Source organism: Mesoplodon mirus, assembly GCF_964341445.2.
Source record: "Mesoplodon mirus genome assembly, chromosome: 3".
NCBI classification, from domain to species: domain Eukaryota; kingdom Metazoa; phylum Chordata; class Mammalia; order Artiodactyla; family Ziphiidae; genus Mesoplodon; species Mesoplodon mirus.
The window spans coordinates 130,906,410-130,924,059 of record NC_138978.1 but is presented as its reverse complement, the minus strand read 5'-3'; the positions used below and the strand labels follow the sequence as shown (position 1 = coordinate 130,924,059).

Below are 17,650 nucleotides of genomic sequence, written 5' to 3'. Positions count from 1 at the left end.
GTAAGTGTTTCATGTGCACTTTAAAACATGATGCCTTTTACTCTGGAGATAATTTTTGCTCTGAAATCTACTTTGTGTGATATTAATACAGCCATTCCAGCCTACTTTAGATTAATGTTAGCACAACATATCTTTTTTTTCCATCCTTTTAGTATGGAAAATCATTTGTGTCTTTCATTTTTTTAAGTTGGATCTTACTTGTTTATCTATTCTGAATATTTTTGCATTTTTATTGGGTACATTCAACGTGATTTTTTTTTTTTGGTATTGTTGGGTTTAAATCTACCATTTAACTATCTGTTTTCTATTTGTCTCTTCTGTTTTTAATTTTTTTCCACTTTCTCTGTCTTCTTTTTGATTATTTTTATATGATTCCATTTTGCATCTTTGTTGGCTTTTTTAGTTATTCCTTATTCATTTTGGTTTTTTATTGGATGCTTTAGGGTTTATTGTACACATCTGTAACTTATCTCAGTTTGCCCTCAATATTGTATCATTTCATTTATAGTATAATAACCTTATAGCAATATACTTCTATATTCCCTCACATATATCACATTTGTACTATTGTTGCCATACTTTTACTTCTACGTACTTTATAAACCTTACAATGAATTGCTATTATTGTTGCTTTAAATAGTCAATTATCTTTTAAAAGAGAATTAAATAATAAAAAGGCACTTTATATTTATACACATATTTATCATTTCCAATGCTCTTCATTTTTTGTGAAGATCCAGATTTTCATCTGGTATCATTTTCAATCTGATTGTCAATTTTTACTTTATATATTTGAAAACATATTATTAGATGCATTCAAGTTTTTAAATTCTCTTCTTGATGAATTGAAACTTTAAACATTATGAAATGATGATCTTTCTCTGTAGTAATACTTTTGCTTTCAAGTCTACTTTGTTTCATATTTAATATAGCCATATCAGGTTTTCTTTTACTTAATATTTCCATACAATTTCTACCCTTTTAATTTCCATCTTTCTATTGCCTTATGTTTTAGCTATGTTTCCTATAAGCACCATATATTTGAGTTTTTAAATTTTTGTTACTGTTGTCTAGTCTGAAAATCTTTGTCCTTTAATTGGAACATTTAGTCTATTTACACTTATTGCAATTAATAATATGTTTGAGGTTTTGCCTTCCATCTTGCTTTGTACTTTTATTTTCCCATTCTTTCTATGTTTTTTCCTCTAGTTTCTTGCCTTTTTAGGTTTAGTTGCATACATTTTATCATTCCATTTTCCCCCTTCCACTGGTTCAACAGTTATACATTCTGTTTGTATTTCTAGTCAGTTTTCCTTTGAAATTATAACCTGAATGTTTAATTTATACAAGACTAAATTTAAGTAAATAATTTATTCTTTCCCCAGCTCACATGTAATTGAATTCATAGATTCACTATTAGGCAGTGTTATTACTATTTTATACAGCAATGTGCATTTACCCTATCTTTATCTTTTTTCCTTTTTTTTTTTTGCGGTACGCGGGCCTCTCACTGTTGTGGCCTCTCCCGTTGCGGAGCACAGGCTCCGGATGCACAGGCTCAGCGGCCATGGCTCACGGGCCCAGCCGCTCCGTGGCATGTGGGATGCTCCCAGACTGGGGCATGAACCCGTGCCCCCTGCATCGGCAGGTGGACTCTCAACCACTGTGTCACCAGGGAAGCCCCTTTTTTCCTTTTTATCATAAGTGCTTGCATCTTGTATTCCTTTCCTTCTGCTTTAGGTACATTCCTTAACATTTCTTTTAGTGAGAGGCTACTGGTGATTATATATTCAATTTTTGTTCATCTGAAAACATCTATATTTCATTTTTGTTCTTGAAAAATATTTTCTACAGATATAGAAATCTAGTTTGGTGATGATTTTATTAAACAGCATTAAAAATATTATTCTATTGGTTTTTGGCTTGCATTGTTGCCATTGAGAAGTCACTTGCAATTTTTTTTTTTTTTTTTTTTTTTTCTTTTTGCGGTATGCGGGCCTCTCACTGTTGTGGCCTCTCCCGTTGCGGAGCACAGGCTCCGGATGCGCAGGCCCAGCGGCCATGGCTCACGGGGCCAGCCGCTCCACGGCATATGGGATCCTCCCAGACCGGGGCACGAACCCGTATCCCCTGCATCGGCAGGCGGACTCTCAACCACTGCGCCACCAGGGAGGCCCCCACTTGCAATTTTAATACCTATCCCTCTGGCTGCTTTTAAGATTTTATCCTTTGCTTTCTTCACTTTCACTATGAGGTGTCTAAATGCAGGTTTCTTTACTTCTTTCTTTGTTTGGGATTTCTTGGGCCTCATACATATCTAAATCACTGTCTTCATCAGGTATCTTGCAAATATTGTCTATTCCTCTTCTCTATCTTCTCTTCTTCTGTAACACTGATTAATCATATGTTAAACTTTCTCAATCTATTCCCCATGAGTTTTTTTTTAACATCTTTATTGGAGTAAAATTGCTTTGCAATGGTGAATTAGTTTCTGCTGTATAACAAAGTGAATCAGCTATACATATACATATATCCCCATATCTCCTCCCTCTTGTGTCTCTATCCCACGCTCCCTATCCCACCCCCTAGGTGGACACAAAACACCAAGTTGATCTCCCTGTGCTATGTGGCTGCTTCCCACTAGCTATCGATTTTACATTTGGTAGTGTACATATGTCCATGCCACGCTCTCACTTCATCCCAGTTTACCCTTCCCCCTCCCTGTGTCAAGTCCATTCTCTACATCTGCATCTTTATTCCTGTCCTGTCCCTATGTTCTTCAGAAACATTTTTTTAGATTCCATATATAGGTGTCAGTATAAGGTATTTGTTTTTCTCTTTCTGATTTACTTCATTCTGTATGATAGGCTCTAGGTCCATCCACCTCACAACAAATAACTCAATTTCATTTCTTTGTATGGCTGAGTAATATTGCATTGTATATATGTGCCACATCTTCTTTATCCATTCATCTGTCGATGGACACTTAGGCTGCTTCCATGTCCTGGCTACTGTAAATAGAGCTGCAATGAAGACTGTGGTACATGACTCTTTTTGTTTTGGTTTTTTTGTTGTTGTTGTTTTTTTAAACATTTTTATTGGAGAAGAATTGCTTTACAATGGTGTGTTAGTTTCTGCTTTATAACAAAGTGAATCAGTGATACATATACATATATCCCCATATCTCTTCCCTCTTGCATCTCCCTCCCTCCCACCCTCCCTATCCCACCCTTCTAGCTGGTCACAAAGCACCGAGCGGATCTCCCTATGCTATGCGACTGCTTCCCACTAGCTATCTATTTTACACTTGGCAGTGTATATATGTCCATATATACACTACCACTCTCTCACTTTGTCCCAGCTTACCCTTCCCCCTCCCCGTGTCCTCACATCCATTCTCTAGTAGGTCTGCATCTTTATTCCCACATGACTCTTTTTAAATTATGTTTTTCTCAGGGTATATGCCTAGTAATGGGATTGCTGGGTCATATGGTAGTTCTATTTAAGGAACCTCTGTACTGTTTCTCCATAGTGGCTGTATCAATTTATATTCCCACCAGCAGTGCAAGAGTGTTCCCTTTTCTCCACACCCTCTCCAGCATTTATTGTTTGTAGATGTTTTGATGATGGCCATTCTGACTGGTGTGAGGTGATACCTCATTGTAGATTTGATTTGCATTTCTTTAATGATTAGTGACGTTGAGCATCCTTTCATGTGTTTGTTGACAATTTGTATATCTTCTTTGGAGAAATGTCTATTTAGACCTTCGGTCCAATTTTGGATGTGGTTATTTGTTTTTTTGACATTGAGCTGCATGAGCTGCTTGTATATTTTGGAGATTAATATTTTGTCAGTTGCTTCATTTGCAAATATGTTCTCCCATTCTAAGGGTTGTCTTTTCATCTTGTTTATGGTTTCCTTTGCTGTGCAAAAGCTTGTACATTTCATTAGGTCCCACTTGTGTTTTTTTTTGTTGTTGTTGTTGTTTTTATTTCCATTTCTCTAGGAGGTGGGTCAGACAGGATCTTGCTGTGATTTATGTCATAAAGTGTTCTGCCTATGTTTTCCTCTAAGAGTTTTAGAGTGTCTGGCCTTACATTTAGGTCTTGAACCCATTTTGAGTTTATTTTTGTGTATGGTGTTAGGGAGTGTTCTAATGTCATTCTTTTACATGTAGCTGTCCAGTTTTCCCAGCACCACTTATTGAAGAGGTTGTCTTTTCTCCACTGTATATTCTTGCCTCCTTTATCAAAGATAAGGTGACCATGTGTGTGTGTGTTTATCTCTGGGCTTTCTATCCTGTTCCATTGATCTATCTTTCTGTTTTTGTGCCAGTCTTGATTACTATTGCTTTGTAGTATAGCCTGAAGTCAGGGAGCCTGATTCCTCCAGCTCCATATTTCTTTCTCAAGATTGCTTTGGCTATTCGGGATCTTTTGTGTTTCCATACAAATTGTGATATTTTTTTTTCTAGTTCTGTGAAAAATGCCATTGCTAATTTGATGGGGATTACACTGAACCTATAGATTGATTTGGGTAGTATAGTCATTTTCACAATGTTGATTCTTCCAATCCAAGAACATGGTATATCTCTCCATCTGTTTGTATCATCTTTAATTTCTTTCATCAGTATCTTATAGTTTTCTTCATACAGGTCTTTTGTCTCCTTAGGTATATTTATTTCTAGGTATTTTATTCTTTTTGTTTCAATGGTAAATGGGGGTGTTTCCTTAATTTCTCTTTCAGGTTTTTCATCATTACTGTATAGGAATGCAAGAGATTTCTGTGCATTAATTTTGTATCCTGCAACTTTACCAAATTCATTGATTAGCTCTAGTAGTTTTCTGGTGGCATCTTTAGGATTCTCTATGTATAGTATCATGTCATCTGCAAACAGTGACAGTTTTACTTCTTCTTTTCCGATGTGTATTCCTTTTATTTCTTTTTCTTCTCTGATTGCTGTGGCTAAAAATTCCAAAACTATGTTGAATAAAAGTGGTGACAGGGGACAACCCTGTCTTGTTCCTGATCTTAGTGGAAATGGTTTCAGTTTTTCACCATTGAGAAATATGTTGCCTGTGAGTTTGTCATATATGGCCTTTATTACATTGAGGTAAGTTTCCTCTATGCCTACTTTCTGGAGGGTTTTTATCATAATTGGGTGTTGAATTTTGTTGAAAGCTTTTTCTGCATCTATTGAGATGATCATATGGTTTTTCTCCTTCAGTTTTTTAATATGGTTTATAACACTGATTGATTTGTGTATATTGAAGAATCCTTGCATTCCTGGGATAAACCCCACTTGATCATGGTGTATGATCCTTTTAATATGCTGTTGGATTCTGTTTGCTAGTATTTTGTTGAGGATTTTTGCATCTATATTCATCAGTGTTATTGGCCTGTAATTTTCTTTTTTTTGTGACTTCTTTGTCTCATTTGGTATCAGGGTGATTGTGGCCTCATAGAATGAGTTTGGGAGTGTTCCTCTCTCTGCTATATTTTGGAAGAGTTTGAGAAGTTTAGGTCTTAGCTCTTCTCTAAATGTTTGATAGAATTCGCCTGTGAAGCCATCTGGTCATGAGCTTTTGTTTGTTGGAAGATTTTTAATCACAGTTTCAATTTCAGTGCTTGTGATTGGTCTGCATCCCCATGAGTTTTTAACTGTCATCTTTATTGTTCATTCATTTCTGTCTCTGGCAAATTTCTTGTAAAGTTATTTTTAAGATTACATATGAAGGAAAACATGGCATACAAGAGAATACAGGTGTAAATTTGATAGTTCCTTTCCTTGAACTTGAAACTAGTTTTATTTTTAATGTGATGACATTCACAGCCTTCAACTTTATCATAAAAGATTGCATATTTTATGTCATACCACTTAGCATCCAGCATACGAGTAAATAAACTTTGTTTTGGAAATGAATCTTTTTACTAAGGAGTTTTAGAGCCACAGAGTCTCTGTTCTCATCACAACAGATTAGCCAATCCTCACAATTGATCTCTCTCTGGAGATACATATATATATATATATATATATATATATATATATACATATATATACATATATATATACACACACACATATATACATATATATTATATTTATATTATATATAAAGATCTAGAGATATATAGCATATTTATATATAGAATAGTTATACATATGTTTATGTATATATTTATAGATATAACAAAGAACTACCAAAAAAGTATTTTAGATTTATAGAAATTGTAGCTAGCTACCATGCTTTAAAAATGCGGGGTTTTGGGCTTCCCTGGTGGCACAGTGGTTGAGAGTCTGCCTGCCGATGCAGGGGACATGGGTTCGTGCCCCAGTCCGGGAAGATCCCACATGCCGTGGAGCGGCTGGGCCCGTGAGCCTTGGCCGCTGAGCCTGCGCGTCCAAAGCCTGTGCTCCGCAATGGGAGAGGCCACAACAGTGAGAGGCCTATGTACCACAAAAGAAAAAAAATGTGGGGTTTATAATTTTCTGCCTTTATAATCATATATGTTCTGTAAGTGGCTTTACCCTGAGGTGATCGCAACCATACAGAATTCTGAAAATTGAGATGAAACATGGCCTGGAGGGAAGAAAATAGCAAGAAATATGCAAAAGGCAAATGGACATTTTAAAAAATTACTCAAAAACAACAGAAGAAAGATTCAGGCAAATAATCCCCCATAGTCTCAAAAATTACAGACAATATGATTTTGTAATGATTTGAAAACATCAAAGAAGAAGTTAAAAGGTCCAGAGACAGGTTATTAGAAAACAGAAGAAAGTGAAAAGTTTGCTATGGTGATATAAATGGAAAATAAAAATAAGACTATTGCAACAACAAAAGTCAAATGAGGAGGGAGAGAGAAGCAGTATAAGTAAAAGAACTATGATAATATAAAATTAAAAGTAAAATAAGGAAATGTAACAAAGTAAATCTAATATCTACATAATTGGCATTTCTGAGATAGAAAAGAAAAGAAATTAGAAAAAAAGTGTTAAATATATTATTTTTCTAACCTAAAGAAAAATTTAAATCTGTCTTGAAAGTATCCATTGTCCCCATTCCCAATTTTCCTACTTTACATAAACTTTTTTATTTTCTTTTTCAGACAGTAACATTTTCTCAGAATGTAAATTATGAGGCAGTAGATGATTATTTCAAGTTGCAGTAAGTAAGACTTTTAAAAGAGCCTACTCAATATTAAATATGCTATTCAGGTTACTGATTTATATGTATTCTTTTATTTAAATGACCTCATATCCTTTTAAATATCCCGATTTCAGATTCCTTTAAATGTCTGGAAAGATGTGAAAATAGTATTCTGTATAGAAATGTAAAATACTCCTTTAACTAAATGAAAACATGACCTATCTGATGGTGCTATTCATCCAACTGAAGGTGCAAAAAACACCACACTATTTCTTAATTCAATAATTTTTGAGTACTTTTTATCATTCATTCCCATCCCAAAGTCTTTACATACTATCCTTAAGCAAAAACTAGAACTCTAATCCCAAAAAGTCTTTAATTATGAGTAGAGTCAGATAAAACACCATCTCTGAATCTTGGAATAAAGTAGCACCTAAACACTTAATTTCTGGAGGAAGGTAACCAACATGGAATTGTATCTTAAGGCATTCGGTTATCATTATGTCCCGACTCAATATATTTTCTGGAAACATAGCATTGTTCTTCTAAGGAAAAGTTCATTTTTCTTTAGGCTGCTACTCCACATGAGTTTGAATACCCACTCCATGCCAAGCACTCTAGGTGTTCAAAACACATGGTGAACAAGAAAGATAGAGTACTGCTGTCGTGAGACATATCTCTAGTGAGAGAAGACAAGAAGCAAGTAATCAAGTAAATAAACAAGATGGTCCAAATAATTATAAGTGCTATTAAGAAAAATAAAGCAGAAAGAAGCAGTAGAGAGTGACCAGGAAGAGTAAGGAAAAATGCTACTTTAGACACAGTAGTCGAGAGAGGCTCAATACATCCCTTCCTCCCTAACTCACCAACTTTTCTCTTGATTCTTCTAATATTGTGGGTTCCTTTGGGTATTTTTGATTTTGTGGATATTTACTCAGAATTCTGTTACTGTACAATATATATCACATTGTCCAGGATACTTTAGGTCAGTCCGAGACTTGAGAAAAAATACCAAAAGCTTTGAATTCAGCCATGGCAGAAAAAAAAAATCTACCTATAAGTAAAATTATGTAGAAGATTGAAGATGCAATATTTACTTTGGTGTCCTTTTCTTACAGATCTGTACTATATCACTGAATATATCAACTCAAAGTTTCCATCAATTTGGGGGAAAAAGCCATAACTGGCATAATTATAAGATGCTTCCTGTTTTCAAAGGTGTTAAAGGAAATAAAAAATGTATCTTAGAGTTGATGAAATATAGTACAGTGATTTAAAAATATAAAAATGTGCTATTTGTATCCTCACTTATTTAGTACATTTTATATATAATATATGATAAATATTAAAATATAATGAATATTGGAAGGAAAAGAACATTTGTTTGTGGTTAGTATGTTTGTGGGGTTTTTTTCTCCCAGTTTTTTCAAAAAGTAAAAACCTTACTAGGGGCAGGGAAGGAATAATACTTTCAAATTTTTTTCTTCTGTAATTTTTGAGTCCTCCTGTTTTGCCTGAACACAAAATTATTCACTTGCATTTCACAATCTACAAAGGCTTTATGTCTGATCTCCCTTTTGCTTCCAGTCAGATCATATTATGCAGCATAATGTGGTTCAGAAAACTAACTTCATCACTTAATATCTATTGTTCCAAAAGCATTATCAATAGGAGGAAAAAATCTGTAGAGGCTAGAGAAGGAACCTATGCAATGGCTACGGCCTTGTAATACTGTCAGGAAGCAGGGCAAGATGTCAGCAGCAAAGCCCCATCCTCAGGAGACTGAGGGTGTGAATGAAACAGAGGGCTTGAAATGCTGATAGAAACTCATTTTTATTTCCTTTCGTGCCTATCCAATGCTGGCCAAAATATGGGATACCATGAGATGGGAGTGACTTTAGGATATGACCACAATGCACCTTAGCAGAAACTGCGAACCGTCACCACCACCACCACCAGGCCTCTAGAATTCCTCATCGGGGGGGGGGGGCAGTTCAATCACATGTTAATGGGACTTTTCATCTGTTCTGCACAAAGGCACACTCATGGCTACCTCCCTTGTGATTCTATAATCACCTGTACATGTTGTTTCTCCTAGATACCAGAACACAGGTCTTCTGCTTGTTCACGTTAGACCTAGTGAACATGCAAAAACGTGTCCAGTCTCCCAAAAGGTAAGCAACATGGGTAGAAGACTGAAATTTTTACTTCAATAATACATGGGTGGTAAAACTAAATAATACGTATTAACTCCATTCAATACCACTACCCCTAATATATAGCAACATTTTGTAATGTTTCACTGTAGAGAAACCATAATTTTACTTTGGGAAAAGATTAGATTACTGCCCTCCATGAGTTTACCATCAGAATATAAACACTTACAAAGATGTCAAATTATTAGTTTTTGAACATAAATAAAATTGTGTAGAGGAAAACTGAAATTAATGAGAACAGCTAAAGTTGGATATGGTTTTTCAGAGAAGACTGCCAGTCATATCCATATTTATGCTATGTTTATTTATTTTAAAAATTGGATCATTTCTTCATTTAAAAAATTTTATTGTGTGCCTACCACGTTTCTATGTTTCAGTCTGTGTGCTAAGTAATGGGAGTTACAAAGATGAAAAGAGTCCCTTCCAAGGGGGAAAACATAAACTAATGTGAAAGAATATGAGATATACAGTTACCAAATAGCCCAGAGAAAAAAGTAAGCAATTTTAATTGGGAGGGGAAAGGTGAAAAGAAGGTGATGCATAAAATGACTGTTGAAGAGTAAGTAGAAGTTGAGAAGGAAGAGGCATATAAAAAAGCACAGCAATGTGATATAGCAGTGGGTGTTCAGGCAATCACCCACCACCACCTCCTTTGAGTCTTTGTTCCACACTGAGGGATGCCTCCTCTTTTTATTCCTTCTCATTCCAACTAATAATCAATAAACATATATTGAGTGACCACTATATATCAGGCATAGCACAATGGGGAATACCTACATGAAGAATTCAAAGTTAAATGAGACATAGTCCCTGCTCTTCAGGACCCCAGCACCAAGAACCTCTTCCTACCAGGGCATGGTTCCATGAATTTATGTGTATTTATTTGGCTGCACCAGGTTTCAGTTGCAACACACAGGATCTTCATCGCTGCGTGCAGGATCTTCGTTGCATGTGGGATCTTTTCAGTTGCAGCATGGGAACTCTTAGTTGCAACATGTGAGATATAGTTCCCTGACCAGAGACCGAACCCGGACCCCCTACTTTGGGAGCATGTAGTCTTAGCCACTGGACCACCAGAGAAGTCCCAAGGTTCCATGAATTTAAAGGGAGCCTTGAACTGAGGCAGACGTGATCCATCCTTGAGCACTGCTGACACACACTGCTTCCCCAGGAAATTGCCTGCAGGTGCATACTGACCACTCCCCCTGTTTACCCACCATGCTGCCTACCCAGCTTAATCTGCTGAGGAGGCAAAAAACAGCAACCTAGCGAGATCCTGCCCCAGCCTTGGTCTGCATTTTCTATCTTCAGCTCCTCGACTGCTCTACCATATTCCATATAAGATGCCTTCCTGAAGCACCGTTGTTTCCTCCATCTTTTTCCTGTCTAATTTATAGATTTGTTAGGGATCCTTATTCACCCTATCCTGCCCAGCCCAGGCATTACAAAAACATGTTAACCTAACCTGAGTTCAAATCCAAACTCTACCACCTACTGGCTTCAAGAAGCTCCTAAACATTCTGAGTCTCAGCTGCCTTATTTGTAAAAGGGGAAATATAATATCCATCTCACAGTATTTATCTACTTTGTTGAGAGTATTAAATAAGATAATTTATGTAAAATGTCCAGAACGGTACCTGTCACAGAGTAATTATCTAATATTATTGGTTTCTTCCTTGGCACACCTCAAGACATGGACCGTTCAAATCTAGCCACCATCTGTGCCCATTTCAGGTAGTTTGTATTGACCCACCCACTGAAATAGAATGGAGAGTATGCCATATAGTAGAAGATAATGGAATATGCCATAGCCCTTTAGGCAACAGGAAAATGTGGCCTTGTGGAGGTAGGTCCTCTAGCTAGCCAAGAAAATAAAAACCTGTACACAACTACAAGGTATGCTCTCAATCACAGGAACCCTTCTTTGTGCTCCTATCCCCACTGGTAAGCAAGTCATTGGCCTCCCGGATAAATATTATAGACAGAGGGCCCACAGACTTCTTCTCTAGTTGGATGAAGTTAAGCCCTTGTTAAACCTGCTGGACCAAATGGACCATGGACTGAGCCATTTGGACATGAGCCTGCCATCTTTGTTACTTAGTGTCCATAGCCTGCAGCAGAGCAGCAAATAGAACTGACAGCACCAACAGGGCTGCATCTCCGTTTTTTAACTGTACACCAAGAACCAGAATGCAGTGAGGCCACCCTAGTAAACCAGTCCTCAGAGGGCGTAATTCCTTCCAAGATGAAGTTTCCCAGGGAGAGAAGACTACACTCTGTCTAACATATTGTCTACCAACATTTCTGTGTTGAAGGCCTTTAGAATTCCTGTCTCAGTTCAGTTGTTCTGTCCAGTTCGAAGGAATACACTGTGTCTGATTCTGAGCTAAGGCAGAAACAGTTTTGCCTGTCTCTGTACTTAAGAGAATAATATTAAATAAAGACTACTACATTCATTGTTTTCATTTGGGCTATATGTCAGAATTTCTCTGTTAGGTGTCCTGTCCCAAGGAAAATGTGTCAGCCCTCCAGCAGTGGGTACCCTACAAAACAGTCTTATTCATACTTCCCACATTCTGTACTCATGCTCCTGTCCAAGAGCCACCTGCAGGTCAACTCATGTATTTTAATCTGAGTCATGGTTGTTAATTCTGAGAATAGGAATGATTTTTGTGAACTAAGACCCATAAAAGAAGAGATGTTACAAATAAGATCATCAAGTGATAGTGTGTCCTAACTATGAAAAACTTGAGGACCTCAGCCAACCATGTACCTTATATGGATAATTTAATAAAGATGAAGGGCAGACACATGTTTCTAAACACATTTGATGGGAAAAGATTTAATGATGGACAGCAAGGACTGAGGGTAGAGTTGTTGAGAGAACAAATCAGGTCCTATGGGTGAGATCAGATAGTTCAAGAAATAAAATCCATGAACTCCTGCTGTGAAGCATGCCTTTCAGATGAAGACTGAAAGCTCTTGGCTTAGCAGGTGCAATTCTTTAAATCCATCAAGCTTGGCTGGACATCATTCTCTAACCCCACCCTCCTGATCCCCAAGGGTGTTTTTAGATTTGTCTTGTGGAAATATGCAACATACAGGACATGTTTAAAACAGAAGGCAAGTATCTAAATCCCAATTAGAAAGCCTGAGGTGGGGGTTGGAGAGGTGGGCAGGGTAGACAGTAGTGAGTAAGGTATCCTGGAGCCAGGTAGAAATATAAGTAGCTTATCCCAGTTGAGGAAGAACCAGGACTCTGACTCTAAAAAGAAGTCAAATTCGTGTTTCCATAACATCTTACAGAAAAACCTGGACAAACATTTTAGCCCATTCACTATTACAGAAACCTGCCAGGTGAGTCAGGTGCAAGCTGGAACTAGAGTTGATAGTCATGGTTGTAGAGGTAGTAGTGATAGATCACATCGAAGTTAGAAAGCAGAGACCCAACCTTTGGGCCTTGTGAGCAGTAAGGGTGAAAGGAAGCAAAGAAAGAAAAAAGTGATCGAAGAAGAAGGAGGAAAACAGCACAGAGCAGTATAAAAAAACTCTACATTTAAAAGGTTATTTCAAATCTAAAATGTAATTGCTTTTAGCTGTAGTAATATTTTAGATCATGTGAATTAGAACCACTAAACTCATCACCTAAATTACTTTACTTTAGGTGTTCCAAATATCTGTTGGCTGTGATGCTAATAAATTCATTGCTGTTAAAGGGCAAGTATATTTGCATTTGACTTGTCTTACTCTTTATGTTTAAAAACGAATGGTGAACTAAATGGTAATTACTAGCGATAATATTAGCCCAATGATTGACATGTCTATATGAAATCCATTCATTACAAGTTGATAATTTGTCCAAACCAGACTTGTTTGAACTTTTTGCCAAGTCAAATATTACATTTGAATCATATTCAAATATTACATTTGGATCTGACAGACTTAACCTCTAGCTCCATTACCAGCATTTTTCTCTACCTTCCCTTTTCACAAGCCAGTTTCCGTCCTTTGCATTACCTCCCTCAGCTCTTCAGTGTACAACTCATTTCCAGAGAAATGAGAGGGAGAAAAACTTACCTCCATTGTCCATCCTACTCAAACCAGTTATAATATCATTTCTGTCAGAGAACTGCTTGTAACCACAAGAGAGAAGCCTCAGTTTCCTGCACCTTTTTCCATGAGAAAGTTTTTTAGAGCAAACCTAACAGAACCACCAGTGTTTCCTTCAGAGAATCCAAAGGTGTGACTTTTATTGATTTTTACTGTGGTTCACAATGAAGCACACTGGAACTTTTGTCATCCACAGCTCTTTCTTCTGCATGGGAGAGAATAAAGATCAGCATACACAAATCTGTTTAACTGAGGTGGAATGTATAATGGAGACAAAAATGTATTGCAATTCCTTTCCTGTGGTTAGGGTGAGGGTGGGGTAACATTGACTCTTATCTGAATCTATTTATGAAGTGGCTTGCTCTCATCCAAAACAAAGGTCTATTCATCTGTCATTCTAATAATCTTTTGAGTAGTGAATTGTTAAAATCAGTTGGCGGATAGATAATTAAATATTCCCATCTCATTCAGCAAGGAATTTGCATTTCCTGTAAGTCCTTTTCCAGAAAACACAAAGGCTAACTGATTTAAACAGCCTATAGCATCTTATTTCTGGGATGGTCTACATCCTTGCTCCTTAGAGTATAATCTATGGACCAGCAGTGGCATCACCTGGGAACTTACTAGAAATGCAGAATCTCAGGCCTCACCTTGTACCTGCTGAGTCAGAATCTCTGTTTTAACAAAATTTCCAAGATTAGTAGGGGCATTAAAATTTGAGAATAACTGCTCTAAGCAACATGTTACCAAAATCAATTCCCAGTACCCCTGCATGCAGTATCACTGCATGAAGATTTCCTTCTTCAGTGAGATGCAAAACAGCTTGAATCAATCTATTTCTGGGAAGGTTTAGAGAGCAATTGTCAAACTAGGTTGCTCATCAGAATCACCTGGAGAGCATGTCTGAAAACACAGATTTCAGGACCTCTTTCCAGATCTCTTAGTCAATGATCCACTGCTCTGGAACTCTAAAAATGACCCTAATTTCTTGGATTCAGGTTGTGGTTGGCCTAAGTTTTCACAATCAGCAAAGGATACCTATGGGGCCCATGATACTTCTGACAGGAGAGTTGTCAATGAAGGAGGGTATCTCTTGGGGTCTAATTTGAATTCAGGGTGGGAGATGGTCCTAGTCTTCCAATATCTATATAAACACAGCAGTGACTGGGGTTCCTTCTGAGTTACACTGGAAGCAGCCAGGAAAAATGGTCAAATGAATAATTTAACTTACTAAAAACTCTATCATTTTATAGACCATGATAGCCTTATGTCTGCATAAACGCTAACTAGAAATTATGTGAATTCTTAAAATAGATCCTTACCTGCGCAACTGAGTCTCTAGTAGCAATTAGAACTCTGTGTTTTAAAAAATTATGAAGAATGAAACAGTCCAAAGAAATTTGTCTTTACTTTGATGGATTTTCTACAAATTTTCACATGTATCAAATATAAAAGGTAAATCAGTATATTTCAAATTCTGGTACCTTCAGAAACATTTGTGAAGCTGAGTTTTAAAAATAGAAATGCTAGGGCTACACACCAACCCCAAAGATTCTAATTCAGTAAGTGATGATTCTGTGATACTTTCGAGTTCGAGAATCACTGAGTTAAATGATTAAATGTTTGTGCTAGTAAATAAGGAATAATGATATTACAACTTCATTATGTTTTATTTTTTGTAGATTTGATAAAAAAGAATGTCTTCAGCATGATTTTTTTTACATCATTGAAAAGTAAGAAGTATTTTTAACATAAACATTGAGTTTTATATTAATGCAGTATCAATAACTTAGAATCAGTTAGTATTTATTCCTATTATCATCAGTCTTTTCTGATATATACATTTATTGCTATAAATTTACCTCTAGGCACTGATTTTGCTGCACCTCACAAATTTTGATAACTTGTGTTTTCATTTTCATTTAGTTGAGCATATTTTCTAACTTCTCTTAAGATTTTGTCTTTGATCTGTGTGCTACTTAGAAGTATGTTGTTTAATCTCCACATATTTTAGGAGTATTTTGTAATTATGGTTATCTGTTTGACTTTTGTGATACCTCTTTATCCAAACAAAGTAATGGTTTTAAGTTTGAGAAGAGGAAATATTCTAAGTAATGAAAATGTCTTTTTACAGGTCATATCTGAGGGATCGACCATCTAAACACTTGGTAAGAAAACTATAATTTTGTCAATCAGCCAAATATAGAAAATAACTAAAGCATTTTTCCTTTTCTAGAGAGTAAAATATAATTGGGAAAAATATGGCTGCCCACTGAGAGTTGATTTCAGAGAAAAGTTTCACCCTGTGGTTCAACTGTAAGTATATTCTCACTAAAAATTTTAACTTATTTTGAAAGTTTCAAAATAAAAGTATGAAAAGAAGCCTAATTAATCATGCATTTAATAATAAATATTTTTGAGCACCCAAATATATGCAACACTAGGTTTTCAGTACTAGTTATGGAAAGTTGGATGGTCCATGGTCCCTGCATGTTGAGGGAGATTACAATTTAGAAGCTGAAGCATAAGTAGGTAAGAGAGCTGAGACTCCTCTCATGGATGCAGACAGTCTCCTAACCCTTGCTTTATCCTCTCTAAATCTTTCCTCAACCTCCAGCACCCCTCCCTGTTATAGGAACTATCTCCCCCTGGTGACATATGACTTTTCTTTCCATGTGCCAATTATAACTGAATGCTCGCAAAGAGAGAAACTAGATTACTAATAAGGGGTAGTACATGGGGAGATTTCAAAAATATTATCTCTAACTTAATTTTTTTTAATAATGTTTCATAATAAAAATATGAATAAAATGCTACAAGGAAGGCTTTTCCAAGTGATTTTGTGCTAGTTTGCTTGCTTCTCTGACTTTATTCTAGATTTATGATTATAAAAATGTTACAAAAGCTTGTTACAAAATTAAAAATATAGAAAAATATGAGACAAGTGACCTAGGTTTCTAATTTTTTTTTGCTATTATAAAAAAATTGTGGTGAATATCCATTTATGTACATGCATGGACATTAGTCCAGATATGCCATGAGGATAAATTACTGGAAGTGAAATTCCTATGAGCAAAACATCAAAATTTTAGTCAATGCTTTCAGCTTTTGGGGCCCTCGAGCTGAAGACAGCTTCTGAGATCTCTTAGGGTGGGTAGGTGTAAGTAATGAATCAGCCACTCCAATTTAGTTTTGCCATCAGAGCTTCCCCTGTTGCAATCCAGAAGGCCTCTGCCAGCACGTACTGCCCCCCACTTCTCATCTATGGCAGTTCTAAGATTCTGTGTTCTGCCCTCACCCTCTTATGTTACCCTCCTACAATCCCTCTGTCATGGGTTCTCTGAGCTATCAGGCTAATCTGCTATTTTCTTTAGTTTCAATCTTCTAGACATCTAATCATGCCACTGCGTTTATTGGGCACCCTAGGCACTCCTTCCCCCACTGAGACCTAGTTTTTTTCTTTGTTTTGTTTTTTTACCTAGTGCCTAATCCTCCAGTGGTAAAAAATCTTAATGTTCTCTCCCAGAGAAGTGCACTCTTCAGTTCATATCATCATTATTAGACACCTACTTTGCACCAATTACTGTGCTAGGTACTGGGAATTCAAAGATGAATAACCCAGGATTTCTGCTCTCAAGAGCTCAAGTGTCTGATAAATTAGATATGAACTGATATGCTAAATGGAACAATAGAAAGGAATGACATGGGTGGTTGGTATTGAAACTGAAAAGAAAAGAATCCAACTCACCTATGGAAGTGAGAGGGGCTCTGGAAAGTGTTCCCAGAGCATTTGAGCTGAGTTACTGAGTCTTAAAGGATAATGAATATCTAACTGAAGGCAGAGGAGAGAAGGAGAAGTGGGGAAGGTAACAGGGAATTCCACTGAGTAAGCCTTTCAAGCAAAAGTGATAGAGGAAGAAATCTCATAGTTCAAATGGTATAAGGTTATCGGAGCACATAGTGAGGCATGATGTATCAGGAGAAAAGGCTGGGAAACTAGCTAGGTAGAGTCCAGATCATGGAAGACTTTTATCCATTCTTATGGTAGAGTGGCATGATTAAATATTTGCTTTAGCTAGTTCTCTCTGGAAGAAGTGTAGAAGATGAATTTCAGGGAAACATGTCTAAGTAAGGAGACCAGGTAGTAAACTGTACTGGTAGTCCAGGGAGGA

General features: G+C 36.6%; 1 protein-coding gene across 1 annotated transcript in view; it reads left to right on the top strand.

Moving 5' to 3' along the window:
- Positions 1–17,650, top strand: part of CATSPERE (catsper channel auxiliary subunit epsilon) — a gene marked incomplete at its 3' end in the record, with an annotated part of 244,905 nt that overhangs the window by 175,639 nt on the left and 51,616 nt on the right. The window contains exons 12-17 of the mRNA XM_082615756.1: positions 7,112–7,170; positions 9,251–9,326; positions 13,033–13,085; positions 15,161–15,211; positions 15,613–15,646; positions 15,715–15,794. Of these exons, the coding sequence (XP_082471882.1) occupies positions 7,112–7,170; positions 9,251–9,326; positions 13,033–13,085; positions 15,161–15,211; positions 15,613–15,646; positions 15,715–15,794 (353 nt within the window). The remainder of the gene's footprint in view (positions 1–7,111; positions 7,171–9,250; positions 9,327–13,032; positions 13,086–15,160; positions 15,212–15,612; positions 15,647–15,714; positions 15,795–17,650) is intronic.